At 35.8% G+C, this 21632-nt stretch overlaps 1 protein-coding gene across 2 annotated transcripts in view; it reads right to left on the reverse strand.

Annotated features, from left to right (window-relative positions):
- NFX1 (nuclear transcription factor, X-box binding 1) overlaps positions 1-21191 on the reverse strand; it is a 79181-nt gene extending 57990 nt beyond the window's left edge. For both annotated transcript variants that reach the window (XM_012542629.3, XM_012542631.3), the window contains exons 1-6: positions 21104-21191; positions 15788-16798; positions 13775-13936; positions 9471-9548; positions 5485-5590; positions 1521-1592 (exon numbers count right to left, since the gene is read on the reverse strand). In XM_012542629.3, the coding sequence (XP_012398083.1) occupies positions 1521-1592; positions 5485-5590; positions 9471-9548; positions 13775-13936; positions 15788-16798; positions 21104-21128 (1454 nt within the window). In that variant the 5' untranslated portion in view covers positions 21129-21191. The remainder of the gene's footprint in view (positions 1-1520; positions 1593-5484; positions 5591-9470; positions 9549-13774; positions 13937-15787; positions 16799-21103) is intronic.
- Positions 21192-21632: the final 441 nt, after the last annotated feature.

The raw sequence follows: 21632 nt of genomic DNA on the forward strand, positions 1-21632 counted from the left end.
ATTTAAAGGCCCACAAAACAAAGTTTTTGTTTTTAATATAGTCCAGCCCTCCAACAGTCTGAGGGACAGTGAACTGGCCCCCTATTTAAAAAATCTGAGGACCCCTGCTTTAGAGATTGCAGATACTTTAGCTCTTAATTATTTTTAATTCCTCGAATTCCATCTTCACAATATCTAACCTCCCCAGTGAACTATTTGTTATTATCCTTTTGTAAAGAATTCCCTTTATAACATATCATGTAAGGATGTTACTTTGTATAAGGCTTACATAATGCTTATATAACAGGACCTAACATATAACTCTCAGGAGGACGCGTGAGGCCCACAGAGGTTTAATGACTCACCTAGCTTCAAAGAGCTAGAGAAAGTGCTCATTCAAAGATTTAATTATTCTTCTGAATTTGAACCATATGTACTCACTCTCAACAAAGTTATAAAGGATACATATCCTTATAGATCTTGAAGATACCCTCAATTAAATCTGTTATAGGTGTTGTTGGATAAAACTTATTCAGACCAGGATCATAGGGATGTATCCTTTTACTGAATAAAGAGTAAAATGATATTTAAATGTGCTTAATGTCCTTCAGGTCTTATAGCAAATATCTGTCAACTATTTAATGTCTATTGATAAGGGGAAAAAAAGCCTCAGCAAACAATACTTGTATCCATGGATTTTGTTAAAATCAACTGATAGTTATTAGAGATAACACAGTTTCATAGGAAAAAAACTTTACTTTTGATATGAACTTGAAATAACTGAGATTGAGAACAAGCTCTGCCATTTACCTAGACAAGTCACTTATCTGAGCCTATTTCTTTATCTGTAAAATGCAGATAATAATTGTACCACTCACCCACAAGAGTACTGAGTCAGATAATACAATCAGAAAATGTCATATAAATGTGAGTTATATGCATAGGAAAATGATCAATCATTCTGACAATATTTTATACTCCAAAGTCAACTATTACTGGTGTTTAACACTGGGGACATTTTAAAAAGTACTACACATGAATAGTTTATAATATAGTCTTGGAAGAAAAGTGCAGTACATGAAGTCAGAAAGCTCTGGGTTCAAATACTCCTCTCCCACTTAACAGTTAGAGATAAGCCACTTAAAATCTCTGAGCCTCCAGTGAGGTATTCTCAGGTTAAAAGTGTAGTACTGGAGACAATTCCCCAACCAAAAGTTCCTATAACTATAAAATCACAGATCCTAGACATACTCAAATGATTTGTGAACAAGAGTATAAAAACATAAAAACAGACCAACTTACTGACTACTTATGAATATGTATGAATATATATATTTGTCCACATATTTTTGCTGGCTTACTGAACCAGTGCTCAAAAACATCCAAAGTATGTTTTGCTGTTATAAAAATTAAGAGTGAAACGAATAAGCAATTTACTCTTTATAAGCAGACTGCCCTCATTACCCATTAATATTTTACTATATAGCCTAAAATTACAAGTAGCAATTTTTTTCCCCCATAAAGCAAAGTTCTAATCTTACCTTGTTCGTCCACATTCACATGTCTTAGTCATAAAGGCAGGGCATGATGGACAAGGTCCTGGATGACAAAGACTTAAACAGAAACACTTCAATGAATAAAGGATTATACACATATAGTTAACTCAATAACAATTCCCCCTCTCCCAATATCCTTTTAGCAAATCACACAAATCAATCAGAATTTGTCTCCTTTGGATTCCTGTTTAAACAAGAAATGCATTGTCAATATCACAGAGGTCCGTGACCATAAAAACAAGATTCTCTCAGCTTTCTGGGTGATCAATGAATCATTTTAAGCCTGTTCAAAATTGGGGATACTTTATACAACATAAAACCTCTTACTGGTCATTAACTCAACCAGGAAGTGAAGGGAAGACTTAACAGATGAGTTGTTACCACAGATGCTAAGACCAAACAAGGGATTAATAGTTGAAGTGACAACAGTGGTCAATAACAGGTGGGTCATAGTGGGGGGGAAAAAAGAGCTCAAGGAAAGAAGACTGGTGTTATTATGCTATAACATCAAAATTTGAACCTCTAGTTTAACTATTTTACATATGAGATATGATACTAAATGAGAATGATTTCTAAAATTAATATGCTCAAGGATATGCTATGCTTTCTTCTTCTAAATAGGAAACATCAAGATTATAATTATTCAAAACACATTTTTTGGAATTGGTCTTGGAATATTTTTTCTGAATATCCTCCCAAATAGGAGGATCTTTGTCCTCTGAGGTGGCTTTGATTTTTATAAACAGGCTATAAGAACCAAGTTTGTCTAATAGTCTTTTTTTGCTTAAAAATATGATGTGCAGCTAAAAATTAATTTACTGTTGTCATACAAAGTCTAAATTTCAAAATATAAACACAAATTTGGGAAGTGAACAGCTTAATTTAGAAGCTGAGTCTGGATGTGGGGCTTGTCCTGGAGCAGGGGTTCTTAAGCATTTTTATGTCATGGACCTTTTGCATAGTCTAGTGACACCTATGGAGTCCTTCTCAGAATAGTGTTTGTAAATGCATAATATCAAATAAATAGGATTACAGAAAAAATTGATTATACTGAAATACAGCTATTAACTCCACCCCCCCCCCAACAACAAAAAAAAAAGTTTAGAGGCCCCAGGTTAAGAACTCCTGTTCTAGACAAATATAGAAATGGCAGGCTTCTGGGTAAAGATGAAGTATATCTAAAAATATATTTGCCTGATATCTTGAAAAACTAATTAAAAGGGTTTTAAACTAAAAAGGAAGGAGAAGAGAAAAAGCTTCCCACATATATCCAAGTCAGTCAGATACCATAGAGACTGGCTACAATGTAAGAAGAATACCAATATAGATCTCCAGAAGTTCACAGGAAACAAATCCAAGAAAAGAAATAAAAATAAAACCCATGTCAATATACAAAATGCACAAAAGTATGAATGACAAACAAGAGAAACTAAACATCCTGATAATGGAAGCAAATTTGATCTTATAGCTACCTGAGGCTTTCTGGGATAGAATATATTACATGATATTATTCCTTTACCAACAGGAGAGGTTAAAAATGGAGGAGTAGTAGCATTAATGTGAGGGAAGACAGAAACCAAAATGGGGTAAACAAGATGGAGAATATGTGACAGATAAAAGCTGTAGAAAGAAAAGTAACAGTTATCAGAGCATACTATTGACCACTTTGATAAAACAAGAAAAAGATGAAGAGTATGAAGAACAGATTATAAGACTGGTACAGAATCATAGCAAAACAGAAACAGGGACTTTTGTTATCTAGAAGAAATGCTGGTGCTTTGCTAAAACATAAAAGTAAGTAATTTTTTCATCATTTTGCTAATACTTCCCTCCTTCAAAAGGCAAAGAAACAAATGAAGTGGACTTTCAAATCAAATTCTCATCAACAAGAATAAATCAGATACTATGTTGGAAATGGTGAGAAGTCAGGATGATAGTGGCTACACATTTTGGAATTAGTAAAAATGGAGTAAGCTAATGACAGATGGACATGCTGCCTAAATATTAGGAAAACAGATTTCAAAGATTATAGAAAAATAGAATAGGATGCAATGAAAAAAAATTCTGTTGGGGAGATCACATCAGGAAGGAAGGGGATTTCTCAAGAATGATATTATAAGAACATAAAGAAAAACAATTTCCATGAGAAAAAAAGGGCAACTCTTTAAAAAGAATAAAGTCTATACAGAGGGAACTACCAACCAATTTAGATTTTTGAAAGACACAAAAGGTGGGAGTCAGGAGGATAAAGACCTTAGGGTGGCACTGTCCTGTAATAAGCAATTCTTGAATTCTAAAGACCAAAATGACATGGAGCTGGAGAGGAAAGATTTAAAAAAAAAAAAAAAAAAAAAAAAAAGTTTTTCAAAAAAGTTTCTTGAGGGAAAAAAAGAACTGAAATCCCTGGAGAGGATATGATGGAAAAAATGAGGAGCTGTCCAATTCTTATACTGCTTCTGTTTTATCTATCAAGAAGAATGATCTTCACTGGAAAGAGAAAGAGAACAAAAGAGACTACTAAAGAGTTGATAACCCACAATGGATAAGGAGAAAAACAGAAAACAGCCTTGATGAATTCACAATCCCAGGACCAGAAAATGACATCTTTGGGTTCTCAAAGTCATTGTAGATGTGACTACTGAGTAAATGTAATCATGGAGCCACTCAGGGTAAAATCCTCATCCTGAAGGATGAGAGCAGACTTCCAATAAAGATGAAGATAGGAAGGGTTACAGTCAAGCCCATTTCCTTTAAAACACTACACTATAAATTTTAAAGAGTGCCACACCAAACAATAATCAATAAAATGAAAGAGAAACACTAACAAGTTCCTCCATCTGTATATCCATCCAGAGTTGTACAAGATAGTTAAAGGATTATGGGCCCAAAACCAATGCAATCACTAGTAAAGAGTCTGAAGCCAACAAGAGTTTAATGCCCATCTGTCAAAAATCCAGCAGGAGACAAAAATCAGTTCTTAACAGAAGTCTGAAAAAAGAAACAGGGCAGAAGTACTTAATCAACAAGCACATGTTAAACGCTTATTTGTCAAGCACTGTGCTAGACCCTGGGGATACAAGGAAAAGGAAATAATCCATTCTCAAAAGCAGCTCATGCTTTCGAGCGCAATGATAGGAGCATTTGTCTGAAGGCAGGGCCATTGTGATACTGTGACTGAAGCAAGGGATCAAGAAGACAAGTGAGCCAGACATGCCCAGCAGTCCTCCAAGAGACCTGAAACCAGCTAGCTGTTCAGCATCCAGTCCTGTACCTGTCAGGAGACAAAGGAAAAAAGGCAAATTCTAAGTTGAGGACAGTTGTGAAGAAGAAAGATGGAGCAGGGCCTAGTAGCTCTGTTAAGACAATAGAACATGGAAGCAGAAGACAGGTAGGGATGTAGGTAGTCCCTTGGTCTCTAGAACTAGCCAGTCCCTTCCAAAACTATAGTTCATAGAAGTATCTAGACTGTAGAAGGAATAAGATTAAGGGCTAGCAACTTCAACCTCCATGTGTGGAAGAAAAGGCATAACCTAGTCCTAAAACAAAATTCTAATTAAAGAACCAAGACTAGAGATATAAGTTGAGGGGAGAAAATTTCAACTACGAAAAAGGAAAACTGTGTTAAATAAAATCCAAGAAGTAAATAAAGAAAAGAATAATTCTATAATAAATACAAATACAGCTTCAAAAAAAAAAAATAATATCCTGGCTCCAAGTTTTATAAGAGTTGCTGGAAGGAATACAGCAAAATAATGAGTGGTACTGGTGAAAAAGGACAAATGTCCTCATTTAAAAACAAAAACAAAAAACCCAATAGCATCTGCAAACCAAAAGTCAAACAGGTTGATTTTACTTAATAGAAGATTTCTATTTCCTCAACACAAAGATCTAAGATTAACAACCACAAATACTCCTTAATATTCTTTGGATTTCTATAATTTAAACTTACAGATTACATGAATGTGGACAGTCCTGGCCAGGTTGCTTTCTTCTACAAACCTCGCCACAACTATGTGGTATTTCATTTCTGTTCCATTCAGGATTCTTTACTTTACCTATAAATTAAAGATCATAAAATAAATTACAGAAATTTAAACACTTTCATTTTTAACATCACAAAGCAGTTATGGAAACAATGAGAAACATTGGCATTAGCTTTCATTGATTAAATACTTTTGCATTTAAGATTCAAAAGTAGATTAATGCAATTATATTCATGAAATAAAGTCCCTTGACCAGGACAATATATTTATTCAGGCAACAGCCATCTTTGAATAATGGTTATATTTGATTAAAAAGTTAAAACAGTATCCAATTTGTTTAATACATCCCATAGCCTTTTCCTACATGATTCACCACCAATTTTATTTATCCTAAGACCTTAAGGTCCTCTGAAGCCACCGAGACTACTCCTTCCTCAGAATTTAACAGATAAACAAAGTGAGACCCATTAACTTGGCCAAAGTCATACAGATTTGAAGAGGGATCTACATTAAAATGGTGCAATGCTCCTTACATTGCAACATGCTTCCAAGAAAAAAAAGACATGACTCAAAGAAGGAAGGTACAAATTTATAGGAAGGGAAATATTTGAATAAGGGAGAAAAAAATAGGAATACTTGGAAAAGGATATGCTCTTCTTGAAACTCAGATCACTATTTGGGGACTGAAAAACTGGAAATAAAAAAGTTTTCTTGCATGAAATATAGAAGACACTGATGCAAGAAAGAAAAGTATACCAATGAAGTATTTTAAAAATAGAGGAAAATTCAGAAAAGGATACAGACAAGCAAAGCAGTATTGGTATTATCAAGTCCAATATAATACATACTTTAAACAAAACTAGCTATCATAGAGACTTACCATTTTGTATACCATTCCTTTTGGCTTATTTTATTTGTATAAAGAAATATTTGTGTTTATTAGTCATAAAAAAAGAAATTTTAAAATGGAATTCAACTTTTGAGAAGTGATCCAATGAAAAATTTTGTATGAGGAAGATTAATCTGATAGCAGCAGGCATGAAAAGAAGTGGCTTAATGGGAAATTAAAAGATGGTTTGGTAGGAGTAGTAAGAGAGAGCACAAAGAAGACAATAAATTTTGTTTTAAATACACCGAGGTTGAATTTCTAGTGGGGAATCTAAACGAAGCAGTCTAGTACACAGATTAAAAATATATACCTGGTACTTGAGTGAGAGATTAGAAATGGAGTTAAATAGAGGTAGCTAGATGGTTCAGTGGATAAAGTACCAGCCTTAGTCAAGAGGACCTGAATTCAAATCTATCCTCAGATACTTAACTTGTCTTAGCTGTGTGACCCTGGGTAAGTCACTTAACTCCAAATGCTTTACACACATACACACAAAAAAAGGAAAGAAATGGAGTTGTTAATAATAATAATAATAATGATTAGAAGTACTCTCTTTGGACTCAATGGTCAATGCCATGATAGCTAATGAGATTAAAGAGCACAGATAAAGAAAGGAACAGAGAACTTTGGCAAACAGCAATATTTAGTAGCAGCAAAAAGAACTAACAGAGGAGTCAGTCTAAAGTAAGTTGAGAACAAGGATGGGTGGGGCAACTAGGTGGGGCAACTAGGTGGTGCCCTGAAGTCAGGAGGACCTGAGTTCAAATGTGACCTCAGTTTGGCAATTGTCAAATGCTATAAAGTATCCATACATATAACCTGTAAATAAAAGGCTATTAAAAAAAAAATGTGATCTCATACACTTAACACTTCCTAGCTGTGTAACCCTGGGCAAGTCACTTAACCCCAATTGTCTCAGGGAAAAAAAAGAGAGAGAACAAGGTTGAGTAATAGGCTGGGAAGTCAAAGAGAGAGAGATTTTTATAAAGTGGTCTCTAAATATCAAGTGCTACAAAAAGGTCAAGGTTAAAACTGGAAACAGAGGCCAAATACATTGACAATTACATGAACTATGAAAAAGCAGTTTCAAATGAATGAGCAAGGGAGAAGCCAAATTTATGAGGAGTTGAAATGAAATGGAAGTGTCAATGTTCTAGAAGTTTAATTGTGAAATGATATGGTGAACAAAAATCAAAGATCTTTAAAAAGAAAAAAAGGAGTTTTGTTCTCTTAGGAAAATCCAGGTAAGAGATAGTCCCAAAATACTGCCCAGTGGCAAAGAGACTTGGGGGAAGATCTTAAAAAAAATCCTAAACATAGCTTACAAATGAGAGATTCATTTGGGTTGAGGAATTTCTTTTTTTAAATTTCTAGGAGCCTATTACCTATTCATAGCTATGAATTATAATAGTCAATTAATTAGATTGCTATTATAAGAAGAAAACACATCTTCATCCTAATGCATATTAGGCATTAGTTTATTATGTAGGCTAGGTTTCGGGAGTTACCTGGCACTTCTACCTGGATCATAACCTGACATGAAACAAGTTCAAAATAAATCTTCTTTCCTGAACCAGTTCCTCCTTTCCACTCTGCCATGAGTCACCAGGGCACTCCCATTTCTTTCTTTTAAACTTTTTAAAGTTTTGTTCTATCCCTCCATTCTCCCAACCCTACTGTCATCTCATGCCTAAATTACCCTTTTAACAATCTCCCTGCCTGTCATTTCATTTGGACAACATAGCCAAATTAATCTTTTTTAAAAGGGAAAGGATGTCCCTTTGCTGTTTGAAACTTTCAAGTACTCTTCTTTCCAAGTACATTCAGTATAAACTTATTGGCTCTGGTAAGCAAGGTCCTTGACATCTATGGCCCATATATCTTTCTAATTTTTTCTCCTACTGTAGCCCTAACTTGTATTATAAACGTTCCAATCACATTAAGCTTCTTGCTATTCCCCAACATGCCTCAAATTTTCCTACCTCTGTACTTTTATTCATGCTCTCTCGTCCTCATCTCCCAAATTTATGCCTGTTCTTCAAAGTCATGCTCAAATGCTACCTCCTTCACAAAGCATTCCCTGACCATCCCAGGTGGAAGTAATACTGTATGTTTAGTACCTTTTAATCAGTTACAAACAATTGGAATTCAAGGCAGAATGATACAATGTTTCCTATATAATAGGCAGATTCCTTGAGGCTACCATTTTACACCCTAAGCCCAATGCTTACTATGTAGTAGTTGCTCAGTAAACTTTTCTTAAATGCCCAGGAAAAAAGTAAGGTGAACTATAAGTAAAACAGTAAAGTACCTTTTACTATTTCCTTTGCTTCCAAATATGGTTTATATGTAAAAAGCTATATCAAGATGACAGCTAAACCATGGGAAGGAATGACATTGTCTAACGAGAAAAGATGATTATGTATAAGAATAGTCATATTAGGTCAGAAAGTAGGCAACAGACTAGAGAAGAAGCAATTAGAGGAGAATCACTGAGTTTGATACTGCTGAAGAAAAGGAAGATGGAGCTATTAAGTTGGAGAGAGTAGACAGTGGCAATTAAGTTACTGGTCACCTTTGAAAGTTTTGGTTTTGCAGCATCACAGTAGGTATAATCTTTCTTCATTACAATGGCTAATTAACCATTCCTGCATTTTCAAGGCAATCTATCATTAGTCCTAAGTATTGATGAGTTGAAGAATTATGACAACAACCAGAATTCTTTAACTTCAGGATATAGGCTAGCACTGTGGGCAAATAAACCTAACCACCCTCTAGAACCCAGGTCAGAACTGTGCCAATGTTTAGGAATAAAAATAGTAACTAAGAAGCAAGAAGTTGCATGTGCTTAATAATCAGAACAAAATCAAGGTTGGCCCATTGGGACCACTTCCTCATATTCAGGTCTATCTTGAAAAGAACTGTAGGGATCCCCAAAACCAAAAAAGTCCATGAACTTCCTTTGATTGGATAATGTGAGAATATTGTTCTATAGTCTGGGCTACAAAACTGGCTTAGGTGTAACTTATTCAAAGGCGTGTATTATATATAATCAATACTCACCACAGAAGCAAGTATATGTACTAGGAACTTGTGCTGAAACATTCTGACAAGCTGGACATCGCCAGCCTCTATGAGCATCTGTCAAAGAAAGTATTAAGTAAAATTAATTTCTTTTCTTTCAAAAGTATTTAATAAATCACAAAATTGAACTGTGACTAATTAAAACATTTTCCACATTAAATGTGTTTTATTTTAAATATTCATAAAATATAATATACAAATATTTGTAAAGGATACATTTATCTTTTCAGAAGCACAGTAAAAATGCAAAGTAAGCATCAATTTCTATCTTATTTTTACTATCAAAGTAAAAAAACAAGAACAATCTTCAGAATGCGATTGAATAAGGTAGAAAAGTTAAAATTTGTGATTGAAGAACATACAGTTCAAACACCAATAGGATTTGCTTTATGCACAAAAGTGAACAAATTTTGAGAAAATATTTTATAACTTTTAATTGCAATAAAGCATTCTAATAAAACAAAGGAATTCCAAAATCCCAGTAGTTATCTCACTTCTGTTGTACATCTAGAGAGCTTTTGACATTTACAGAAAAAGTTTATGGTTAGAATTTGCTAGACATTGTGGCCCTGAAGTCAGAAGGACCTGAGTTCAAATTCTGTCTCAGACACTTGATACTTACTAGCTGTGTGACTCTAGACAAGTCACTTAACCCTGAGTGCCTCATCAAACCTTTCCCCTTTCCCACCAAAAAATCCAGTTACAAGTCCATGGTTAGATTTGAGTATTGTTCACATGAAGAAACTATGGAAAATCTTTTTACTTTCATGTAGAAAAATGAGAGATTTGTGATACTGCTTTAGATGTTAAAAAAAAAAAAAAGGTTATTTATCATTATTTTTCCTTTCTCTGAATATGCTGGAAAAGTCTGCTAAAAACCTGATTCATGTATAGTTCTACAGATTCACCAATCTTCCATAATTCCAGTGCTTTCCCTTTTCTGTACCATATCTACCATTTCTCCAAAATATATAAAAAAATTCTACTTTACAGCATTTATTAAGAGAGTTCTATCCAGATCAGATTTGGCTATACTGCATAGAGTCCTGGGTCTGGAGTCAGACTGAAGTCCAAATCCAACTACAGACAATAGCTATGTGACTCTAAATAAGTCACTTAACTGTTATTTGCCTCAATTTCTATAAGTGTAAAATAGGGATAATAATACCTATCCCACAGGATTGGAGAATCAAGTAATCAGGCATATAGTAGAAACTATATAAATGCTAAGCCTCCCATCCCCCAACTTCAGTGGGTCTCTCCTATATAACTAATAAAAGAAACATTGCCTGCTCTAGCTATGTGGATTCTTTCTTTGACAACAGTATTTCCTGATCTGGTTATAATGAATCCTTTACACAGAGTATTACAGTACTTCAAGGAACTATAATTTCTTTAGTATGAATACAACTTCCACCAGTGACAACTGCACCCCTTCTGTAACTCAGTAAATGGTTTTTGAGAATTGTTGTAATCCAGAGAGGGGACTGTGGGGACTGAATGTGTATCACAATAATAGTACTTTGACCTTTTTTTGTTGTTTGCTTGCTTTTTGTTTTTTCTCATTTTTTTCTTTTTGATTTGATTTTTTTTTTCAGCTTTTTATTTTCAAAACATATGTAGGGAAAATTTTTCAACATTGACCTTTGCAAAACCTTGTGTTCCAATTTTCCTCCTCTTCCCCCCATCCCCTGCCCTAGATGGTAAGTAATCGAATATATGTTTAATATGGTAAAAACATATGCAAATCGAATACAGGCATACATATGTATACAATTATCTTGCTGAACAAGAAATATCAGATCAAAAAAGAAAAATAAGAAAATAAAAATCAAGCAAAAAACAACAACAAAAGTGAAAATGGTATGTTGTGATCCACAATCAGTCCCCACAGTGTAAATGGCTCTCTCCATCACAAGTCTATTAAGATTGGCCTGAATCATCCCATTTTTGAGAAGAACCACATCCATGAAAATTGATCATCATATAATCTTGCTGTTGCCATGTACAATGATCTCCTGGTTCTGCTCATTTCATTTACGATCAGTTCATGTAAGTCTCTCCATGCCTCTCTGAAATTATCCTGCTGATCGTTTCTTATAGAATAATAGTATTCTATAACATTCATATATCATAACTTATTCAGCCATTCTCCAACTGATGAGCATCTACTCAGCTTCCAATTTCTTGCCACTACAAAAAGAACTGCCATAAACATTTTTGCACATGTGGGTCTCTTTCTCTCTTATATGATCTCTTTGGGATACAAGCCCAGTAGAAACACTGCTGGGTCAAAGGGAATGCACAGTTTGATTGCCTTTTTGGGCATAGTTCCATATTGCTTTCCAGAATGGTTGGATTAGTTCACAATTCCACCAGTAGTGTCCCAGTTTTCCCACGTCCCCCTCAACATTCATAATTATCTTTTCCTGTCATCTTAGTCAATCTCAGAGATTTGTAGTAGTATCTTAAGAGTTGTCTTAATTTGCAATTCTCTGATCAATAGTGATTTAGAGCACCTTTTTGTATAACTAGAGATGGTTTCAATTTCTTCATCTGAAAACTGTCTGTTCATATTCTTAGAGCAATTGGAGAATGGCTTGAATTCTTATAAACTTTTTGATAAATTCCCTTGAAATGCTTGGCCTTTTGTACTTTCAGATGAACTTTATTACTATTTTTTCTAGATCTGTAAAATAATTTCTTGGGAGTTTGACTGGTACGGCACTAAATAAGTAGGTTAATTTAGGTAGTATTGTCTTTTTTATATTTGCTCACCTACCCATGAACACTTGATATTTTTCCAATTGATTAGATCTGACTTTTGATCTGTTTTTTCTTTTTTGTGTGTGTGTATAGCATGTAATTGTGGAAATATGAATAGAAGAATTACATATGTTTAACATATTTTGGATTACTTGCTATCTAAGGGAGGGGGTGGGGGAAGGGAGGGAGAAAAAATTTGAAACACAAGGTTTGGCAAGAGTGTTGAAAACTATGCAAGTATTTTGAAAATAAAATGCTAAAAAAAAAAGACATAATCTTGTTGTAGTCAACCTCAAAATAAATCCCTAACTAAATTGGTTCTCTGAAAGTATAGAAAAATAATAGCCTTTTCTAATTAAAAAGCCAGGTTCTATAATAATCATCTGCTATAGGGATAATTCAATTCTGTATGACTGAAAATCAACTTTTTTCTTCTAAGAATAATTAAACTTACTTTCCTACAGATGTGATCAATGTCATACATAAAAACATTTTAAATCTGTTCAAGTATATCTGGAAATTTTATAAAAGAAAGCAGATTCTGAATTAGGTTTGTAAGTTTAAATTACCACTTAAGTGTAACCCTTACTACTAGATTTAAATTTAAACAAGTACTAAATACAATTAGAAAGATGTTTGGAGGAGTTTCTCAATTTATTAATAAATAGAAAATATTTCTGTTGGAAGACATTTGTGCATGTTTCATGCTGCTGAAATGGAGATCTGACTACAAGAATTTCAGCTCTCTTGATATAAGCATTTGGAAGAAAAATAACCTCATTCAAGATGGAAAATGGAAGGGTATCCCTTTAATTCTAATAGTCTTAACAACAACCACTTCAGATGCTACCAGAGACAGGAAGAACACTGGCAGTTAATAAAGCTCAAGAGCTTTTGAAACCTAAAACTTTGGTAGCTTGTGCTAGGTCCCAGAAGGAATTTAATTTCAAAATAAAGATTTGAAATGAATTATAAAGAGGTATCTAATCAGTTCTGGGAACAGGACCAGGGATTACATTAAGATGGAATTTTCCAATTATGGATCGATCAGAAAGGTACCAAATAATACCTAGGCAAGGCTTTAATTTCCTTAAATCTCTATTAGTCTCATCTTTTAATAAAATATTTGCTAATGTTACTATGTTTAACCATTTTAATCAAGATTTATATCAATACTTTGGTTTGATTTAATCTTAACAGTGCAGATGAAATTAGTTCAGAAGAAATGAAGGCTGTGCAAACGAAGAGACTCTACCCCAAATGTTCCTAAGGACTATTTGTGTGAGACCTGTGGCGGAGCATTGCAAGCTCATATTGATCTGATCAGCCACAGTTGAGCAACTGTAATTTGACTCTAACATAGTGATGTCATTTTGGTCCTCTTTGAGAATGAAGGACAACCACCAGGTATACTCCTAATTGCAAGCAAAACACCTAAGAGGAAATAAAGTAGTTTGAATTTCAGACTTGCAAATATAAACAAAGTGGTGAAATCAATGTCATAGTAGAAAACAGACCTTCTGCTTGTGAAGCTGGTGATCTTGCCCATTTCTTAATGCAGTTCAAATGAAATACATGATAACAGCTCTGACAACTCCAAACTGGTGCCATCATTCGAACAACTTCACAACATACCATACATTCGTATTTCTCTGTGGTTAACTGTTCTATTAAAGACCCTTAAAAAACACATACACATATAGAGAACAAGTTATTAAATGTATCTTAGTTCCAAACATTAAATTACATAAAATTCAATCTGAAGGTATTAACAAATAAATTTAAGGTATTTTGAAAATGAAATGATTCCAAATTTGGTGGCAAGAATATGAAGCCAAGGAATATTTTGAAATGGAGCTTTTAGAAAAAGGACACTCACAGGTATATATTTTCATGGCTAAATGAACATTGCCTAGAGGTTGCTTAGTAACCAACCACTTTTTATATTTAGTGGCAAGGCTGAAGCAATTCCTGCAGCAAAAGAACATTTATTGTAATACTTAGCTACTATAGGGATTCCCCACCCCCATCTCAGGAGAATAGGAAATTCTGAAACTACCCTAAAATTATAGGTCCTCAGAGCCCAGCTTCTCAAACTATGGCTCATAACCTCATATGAGGTCTTGTAACTGAATGTGTGTGTGTGTGTGTGGGGGGGGGTGGGGGGGGGGGGGGGGGGGGGGTTGTAAAATTATAATTATCAGTAAATATTTGATTGGCTTGGTGGACTTCAAGAGGCCTTCTCAGCTAGACATCTAGAGGATCTCTAGAAGGGTAAGAAAGATTTATTTTCTGAGCTGGGGAATTTTTTGTCTTTTGTATTCCCAACATCTAGCACTAGTGCCTTATACATAGAAAGCACTTTATATTTACTAAAGAGAACTTAGCAGTCATGGAAGCCAAAGCTAAAATTTGTTACATATAACAATAAAATTAGACTTTGGGTTACACTGAATGACAATTTTTTATTGTCAGGAACTATCAGGTGTGAGGAGTAACTGAACATCTAATCTTTCAAGCTAAGGGCTAGTCATATCTTTGAAAGCCTCTCACTGATTCTAATTATAGGGAGGAGAGTATCAAGGTCAATCAGAAGTTACAAAGAGGGCAATTTACGCTCAGTTTAAGGATAAACCTACTGACAAACAGAGCTGTACAAAAGAGAATAAGCTGTTTCTGGAAGTATAAGGTTCTGTACCACTGAAGACAAAAGGACTACTTCTCACATTGGAAATACTTTCTTACTTGTTATCTCTCCCTCTGATTGGTTTGTTTCTCTTAAAACCTCCATTTCAGAGGCTCAGGCCAAACACATCTTCAATCGTCTTCATGCTGCACTGCCCTCTACAATGCCCAGAGGTAGATACCTTCTCTTTCCCTTCTTGTGTTATCTTACCCCTATAGTAACCAAGTTCACTGAAGGGAAGACCTCTTGGTTCTATTTATATTTGTATTTCTAGCTCTTAACACTGTAGCACCAACTATAGTAAGTGCTTAATAAAATGCTTGTTCACTTGACTGGGAAGGGCTATTGGACAGAGAATCTTTATAAGGAATTTTTGTTTAGACAAATGATGGACTAGATGACCTCTGAGGACTTTTCAATCTCAAGAGATTTTAGGTTTGTGTTTGAATTCTAGTTCTTCCATTTGTCAGTCATGTTACCTTATATAAATAACTTTCTCTGAGCCTGTTTCATTGCCTATAAAATGAGACTAATAATAATTTCATGTTAAGTGTTTTATAAAGCTTAAAATACTATGTAAATGTAAGATACAATGATTCATCCATTTCCCTGTACCTCCTCCCTTTTGTTGCCTTTACAACATCTCCTGATGGACTTATCTGCTTGTCCTGTTCCTCTATGGTCACTATAATTTAGGCCCTATAAAGACTGCAAAGCTAAATGTCTAAACTGATCTTTTGTTCTATTTGGGAAGGATGGGAGGAAGATTAAATAGACTTTTTAAACTGGAAAAAAATAAAATTTAATTAAAAAAAAAAAAACATACTTCCTTTAGTTGAATTACCTGTATGTGTTTCTTTATTTTTTGGCACATCATTCTGCTTGTTCCAAATGAGTGGAGAAGCTGCTTTAGATTCTTTCTGGAGCCGTCTTCCAGAGCATTTCTCCATTTCAAACCTTTTATGAGATTTGCTTGTGGTTGCCAAGTTCCGATCATCACCACCAGATTTTTTAGGTCTTTCATTAAGCTTGTCTTTTGCAATATAGGAAAGAGAATTTCTAAGTCTTGTACTTTTATTCTTCTGACTCTCATGTATTTTCTGACTCTCTCTATCTGGCTGTGGCTTATTCCATACAGCCTCCCAGGGATAACTTCTATTTATATATCTTTTATGTTCATTGTTTCTAGATACATCAACAGCCAATTTTTCTGTGACTGTTTCTGAAGAGTCAGCCTGGATAGCACCTACAGGTCTCATGTTCTCAGACACCCTATCTTTCTGTTTAGGTGTCGTTCTGTTAGTCCCTTCATACCTTGGTTTCCCTCCCTTTGATTTTGGGCCCCGTCCTGAAACAGATGTCATATATGCCATTTTTTTGGGCTTTGCACCTTTGTGATCCATACTAGCTACTTCTTTCTCACTCTCTGAAGAGTATACATTGCTGGGTTCACTAGGGTTTGCTTCACATTCTGACCCTGCTGTTTCTAAGACTCCTCTTCCTGTTCCTTGGTCAGAAGAAACCTGGACTGCCTGGGCTCTGGTATAATTCCTGTCACTTCTCCATTTATGCCACTGTTGGTTTTGAAAGCCATGGTTCTTTGGTGTTTTACTAGAAGTCTGAAAAGAACTTTGCTTGCCCTTATACTTGTTTCCTTGATTATTGTAATTATGTTGATTTGGTGAATCATCATGGTGAAGATCTTGACTAGAAAGCTGACAAAAAGGTGATGAATTATTACTTCTACTGTGAATTCTACTAGATTCCAGTCTTCTTTGAATTCTGCAATTTAGCTCAGGATTTTGTCTTTCATGTGGAATGAAATCAGCTGTGTCTGTACTGACACTTAAAGTACCTATTAGATGAAAAATTGACATGTCAGTCACTAAATTAGTTACCAGTGAAGGTCCAGGAGAATCTGAGCCAGGCCATACTGGTCTGAATATAGGCCATACCCCTAAAATGAGATGTCTCTGAAAGGAAAAAATATATATATATATGTATAAACTGAAAAATAATTACACAAAATTACTGTATGATTCTTCCCACCAAAAAATAAATAAATGCTAAACAATAATGTAGGGCATTAGAATGAATTAAAGGAAATCTATGAAAATAAGACATTTTAGAATAACTAACCAATTAGATCCCTCCCCCAAGGATAGGGAATAGATTAACAATTTCCATTTTCCCCACTCAATTTTTAGGCAGTTCCTCACAGGATTATTGTTTGGAAAAACAACTTACTGCTAGGATTTATCAGCTTAAGTCTCTTTTTCTGCTGCCTTTTTTCCTTCATGACATCAAGCTCTAAGAAGCTAGCTATTTAAAAGTTTACACCAGAACCTGAGCTCAAAGACAGAGTACACACTCTTTCCAATTGAACATTCCTGGGGATACCTTCTCAGCTACTACCCTTTTCCACTCTGACACCACCTCTGAGAGAGGGTGGAGGGTAGAGTAGGGGAAAATGGCAGAGCTGATGGGTAAACATTAGGTTTTGGGGAAGAAATGGTAGGTAGGATTTGTCTCACTCCCTTGGCAACAAGAGCAGCAGGTCACTGGAAAGGATTAAGACACATTTGTTGAATTTAAGAGTATGGCAACAGGCCATACTTGTATACAAGTCATATTTTGGGTACAAAATCTCTGTGAACTAATAGGGCAGGTATTTTTTGAGGTCCTAATAAATGAATACACACGTATATATTATTACTCAGTATTTCTTGAGAACTGCCACAACATTCTCTGAATATCCAGTCTGATGGATGTTATCTTCTCTGCTGGGAAATGTTGGTTCGTTTCAACAAATCAAAAATCAGACTGTCTATAATTCTCCTCTCCATCATGTTATCAAAAGTCCTCAGTGGTTCCCTAATGCCTTCCCATAGTTTCTATGCACTCCATACTCCAAGACCTTAATTATGCAGTGTTTGCATGCTTCCAACCCTAAGGTTTAGACTGTCTTCTATGTCTGAAATGTCCTTCCTCAACATCTCTGCTTACTTAATACTTATCCATCCTTTAAAGTCTACCTCCTCCAGAAAGTCATTTTGTAGTCTCTCAACTATACTTATCATGTAATAGTGCCTCAGTGACATTAGTAGCTTATCCCATCCTTGTTTATTCTAACCTTTTAGTCCCTCCCATTGCCAAATAGTGGTGGATCAAGGAAATATCAGGAACATGATAAACCTAAATTTCAGGATAGTATCTAGCAAAGTCTCCTCATAAAGAAGATGAAGAAATACAAATGGATGTTAATGCAGTAAAGTCATTTTGAAATGGTTGAACCTCTAGCTCCAAGACTATTGGTTAATAATAGATGTCTATGAGGACAGAGGCCTCTAATTGAATTCTAAAGGCTTGTTTTTGGTCCTATTTGGTTCAACTTAAAAGCTTCTTGTTGTCCCAACTATAAAATATAAATTCTTCAGTCTAAAATTTAAAGTCATCCACAAACTGGCTCGAGATACTTTTCCCACTTTATTTCATGTAAATCCTCTTTACACATATTATCTTTGTACCAAAATGAATAATGAGCTATTTATTCCTTGAACTTAGGATTCAGTTTTTTGGCTCTCTGTTTTATATAAGAATGCTTTCCATCCTGGAATACACTTCTTCCTCAACTCCACCTCTCATAATTCTCATCTAATTCAGTCATCAGTGCTTTCTCCCTATAAGAGAAGTAATCTAAATATAAGTAATTAGAGTGCTGGACTTCAAATAAGGAAAAATTTGCTCCAGTCCTATCTCAGGCATTTATTAGCTTGTGAGCCTGGACAAAATATTTAACCTCTCTGTGGTTCGGTTTCCTCTTGTAAAAATTAGAGAGTTGGATTCAATGACCACCTCTAAATCAAAACCCTCTGACTTCTCCTTAAATTATTTTATATTTATTTATGTGCATGGTAAATTTTCCAGTAGAATGCAAGTTCCTCAACAGGAAGGACTGTTTTTCTTTATATCTACCTTTGTATCTCCATTATAATGTTTTCCATTTGGTAAGCATTTAATAAAAATTAATGACTTGGATAAAGACATCTGACTAAAGAAAGAAATGTCAGGTAACACAAAGCTGAACTAGATGGCATGCCAGAATTTGGCTTCCAAAAGATCCTAATAGGTGAATGGAAGCAAATATGATCAAATTAACAGGCATAGCTAGCATACAAGAAAAAAAAAACTCACTGCATAAAATGAAGACATCTAGAAAGCAATTCACATTAAAGAAATACAGGAGTTTTAGTATACTGCCAATTCAATGAATCAGCAGTGAAATGCAGCAGCCAGAGACCTATTGAAATCTTGGGCAGCATTATGACATAGTATCCAAAACAAGAAAAAGAAATGGTCTTGCTGCATTCAATGCTCAAAATGATCAAGTCTCAAGTTCCATGCCCAATTCTGAACACCACAATTGAGAAGAGATATTAACATAGTGGAGTACAGATTGGGGGAGGTGGGGGGAGGTAGAGAAAGGTGACATGGGAATGAGGAACTCAGAATTATGTTATGCAGGGAACATATAAATTATTAGCCTGAAAAAGACAGCTTACCAGGGGATATGAAAGCTATTTTCTAGTATCTGAAGTTGTCAAATAGAAAGGTATCAAATCCCTTCTGCATGGTTCCAAAGAATAATACCAGCCAATAATAATAATAAAAGCTACTAGATGGAGGAAGATTTTTACTTAGAGTTTGATCCAAAATGGAATGGGCTGCCTTGAGAGGTAAGGAAATTTTTACAAGGGTAGATTCCAGGAGCTGCCAGAACAAGACAATCAGTTTGACAAATACAGGATGCAGCCAAAAGAATGATCAAGTTTAGCCTGAGACCAAAACGGGCTGACAAAATCCATTAGTGTTTTGGGCCAAAGAGTATTGAACAGAATTACCTGATTAAGGGAAAATCAGGTAGAAGGAAATAATTTGTAAAATGATCTAGTTAGTAAAACAACAAAATCATAATCACTGGAGAGCATGTTAATGGTATGCCTCAAAGCACAGATCCAGAAAGATATTAAAAAGACAGATGAGGAAAAGGACATACTCATTAGGATTCAATTCAATTCAATATTTATTAAGAACTAGCGAAGCATACAAAGATAGATGTGCTTCTAAGAACCTTGCTTTCAATTATACTCTAATGGGGATGAGGATGAGGGTTGAGACAGGCACAAAATTTGGAGACAAGTGAAGTGAAAAATGCAAAGGTGTGGGCTTGAATAAAGAGATCACTTACTTTCAGGTAGGAGAAAAGAAAAGATCAGATCAGGAAAAAGTTGTCATGGAGAAAGCATCTAAACTGGGGAATTTAAGGGAGGGGATTCAAATTCAATTCAACAAATATTAAGAACCGACATGAAAGGCAATGTAATATACACTGAAAACCAAAGGTGATGTGGGGGAAGGGAACCTTATCTGCTCTCAAGGAGCTGGGATGGGATGGAACGGGCAGCGTCTATTTTAGGCAAAGGGGCATTATGAAATCTCCTTAATATTTAAAAAGCACATACATACCGTGTACATGCTTTATCTCGCAGGTTCTCCATGATATCACTGCCTAAATATCTCCCCTTTCCTCTAATTAGTAAAATACCCGCTAAGAGTCTAACCTGGTGACAAGCATTGCGCTAGTAGTTACTAAAAAGCCTAAGACAGTCCCTGCACTCCGGCAATAACGCTAATAGAAACAAAACTGTACCGCACGAAAATTCTAGAGAACGGGAAAATCGCATTTTTTTTTTTGGGGGGGGGTGAGAAAACGAAAAAATCTGAGAGGACTTCGTGGAGGAGGCAGCATTAAGAGTTGGGGCTGAGAAGGTTGAGCTGTGAGAGAGGTCCGGGGATTTCCAGGTAGGGAAAGAAGGACGCTAATGAAAGCCCACCTTGGCTCCGCTTGCCAACTCAAGCCTCCGTCCCCAACCCCCACCTGAGCCCAGCAAGAGCTGTCCCCAGGGACCCGGCCATCCCCTCTCGCGACATTAACCGCTTGGAGCCGCCGCGAGCCGAGCGAGCAATTCGGTCAGATTCTGCGACCCAACTTGCGCTCTCGGGAAAGAAGCACAAACAGGGCAGCCCCACGCTCTGAGGCGGGGGGAGGGAGGGATGAGAGTGGGAAAGGAAAAGTTCGCGGACCCGGGCAGAACTCTACCTGAAACAGGCGGCGCCTCCGCCATTCCCTCTCGCGAGCGGACACTGACGACGGCGGAGCGAGGCAGGGCCCCGTCACGTGGCTCCAAGTTTCCGGAGCGGGGCGGGTTTAGTGAACGGAAGGGAGGCAGGGGGAGGCTCCTGACCAATGAGGACGAAGCGTGGTGTGACGTCGTGCCTCTGACGGCCCTTTCTGCCACTCTCTGGTTCCATTGAGAGATTTAGGGAAAAGAGATTCATCTGGAGTTCCCAGGCTCGGAACCGAGTGGCGCTCTTGCCGTTTCTCCCCTTGGGGCTCACAGATTCCCGAATTAAGCTGGACTAAAAAATAACTAAATACACTTCTTTAACATCTGCTGGTCATCCTGCCATCTAGGGGAGGGGGTGAGGGGGTAAGAGGTGAAAAATTGGAACAAGAGGTTTGGCAATTGTTAATGCTGTAAAGTTACCCATGCATATAACCTGTAAATAAAAGGCTATTTAAAATAAATAAATAAATGAATGAATAAACAAACAAACAAACAAACAAA

The sequence above is a fragment of the Sarcophilus harrisii genome, chromosome 1 (genome assembly GCF_902635505.1).
Source record: "Sarcophilus harrisii chromosome 1, mSarHar1.11, whole genome shotgun sequence".
In the NCBI taxonomy this organism is placed as follows: Eukaryota; Metazoa; Chordata; class Mammalia; order Dasyuromorphia; family Dasyuridae; genus Sarcophilus; species Sarcophilus harrisii.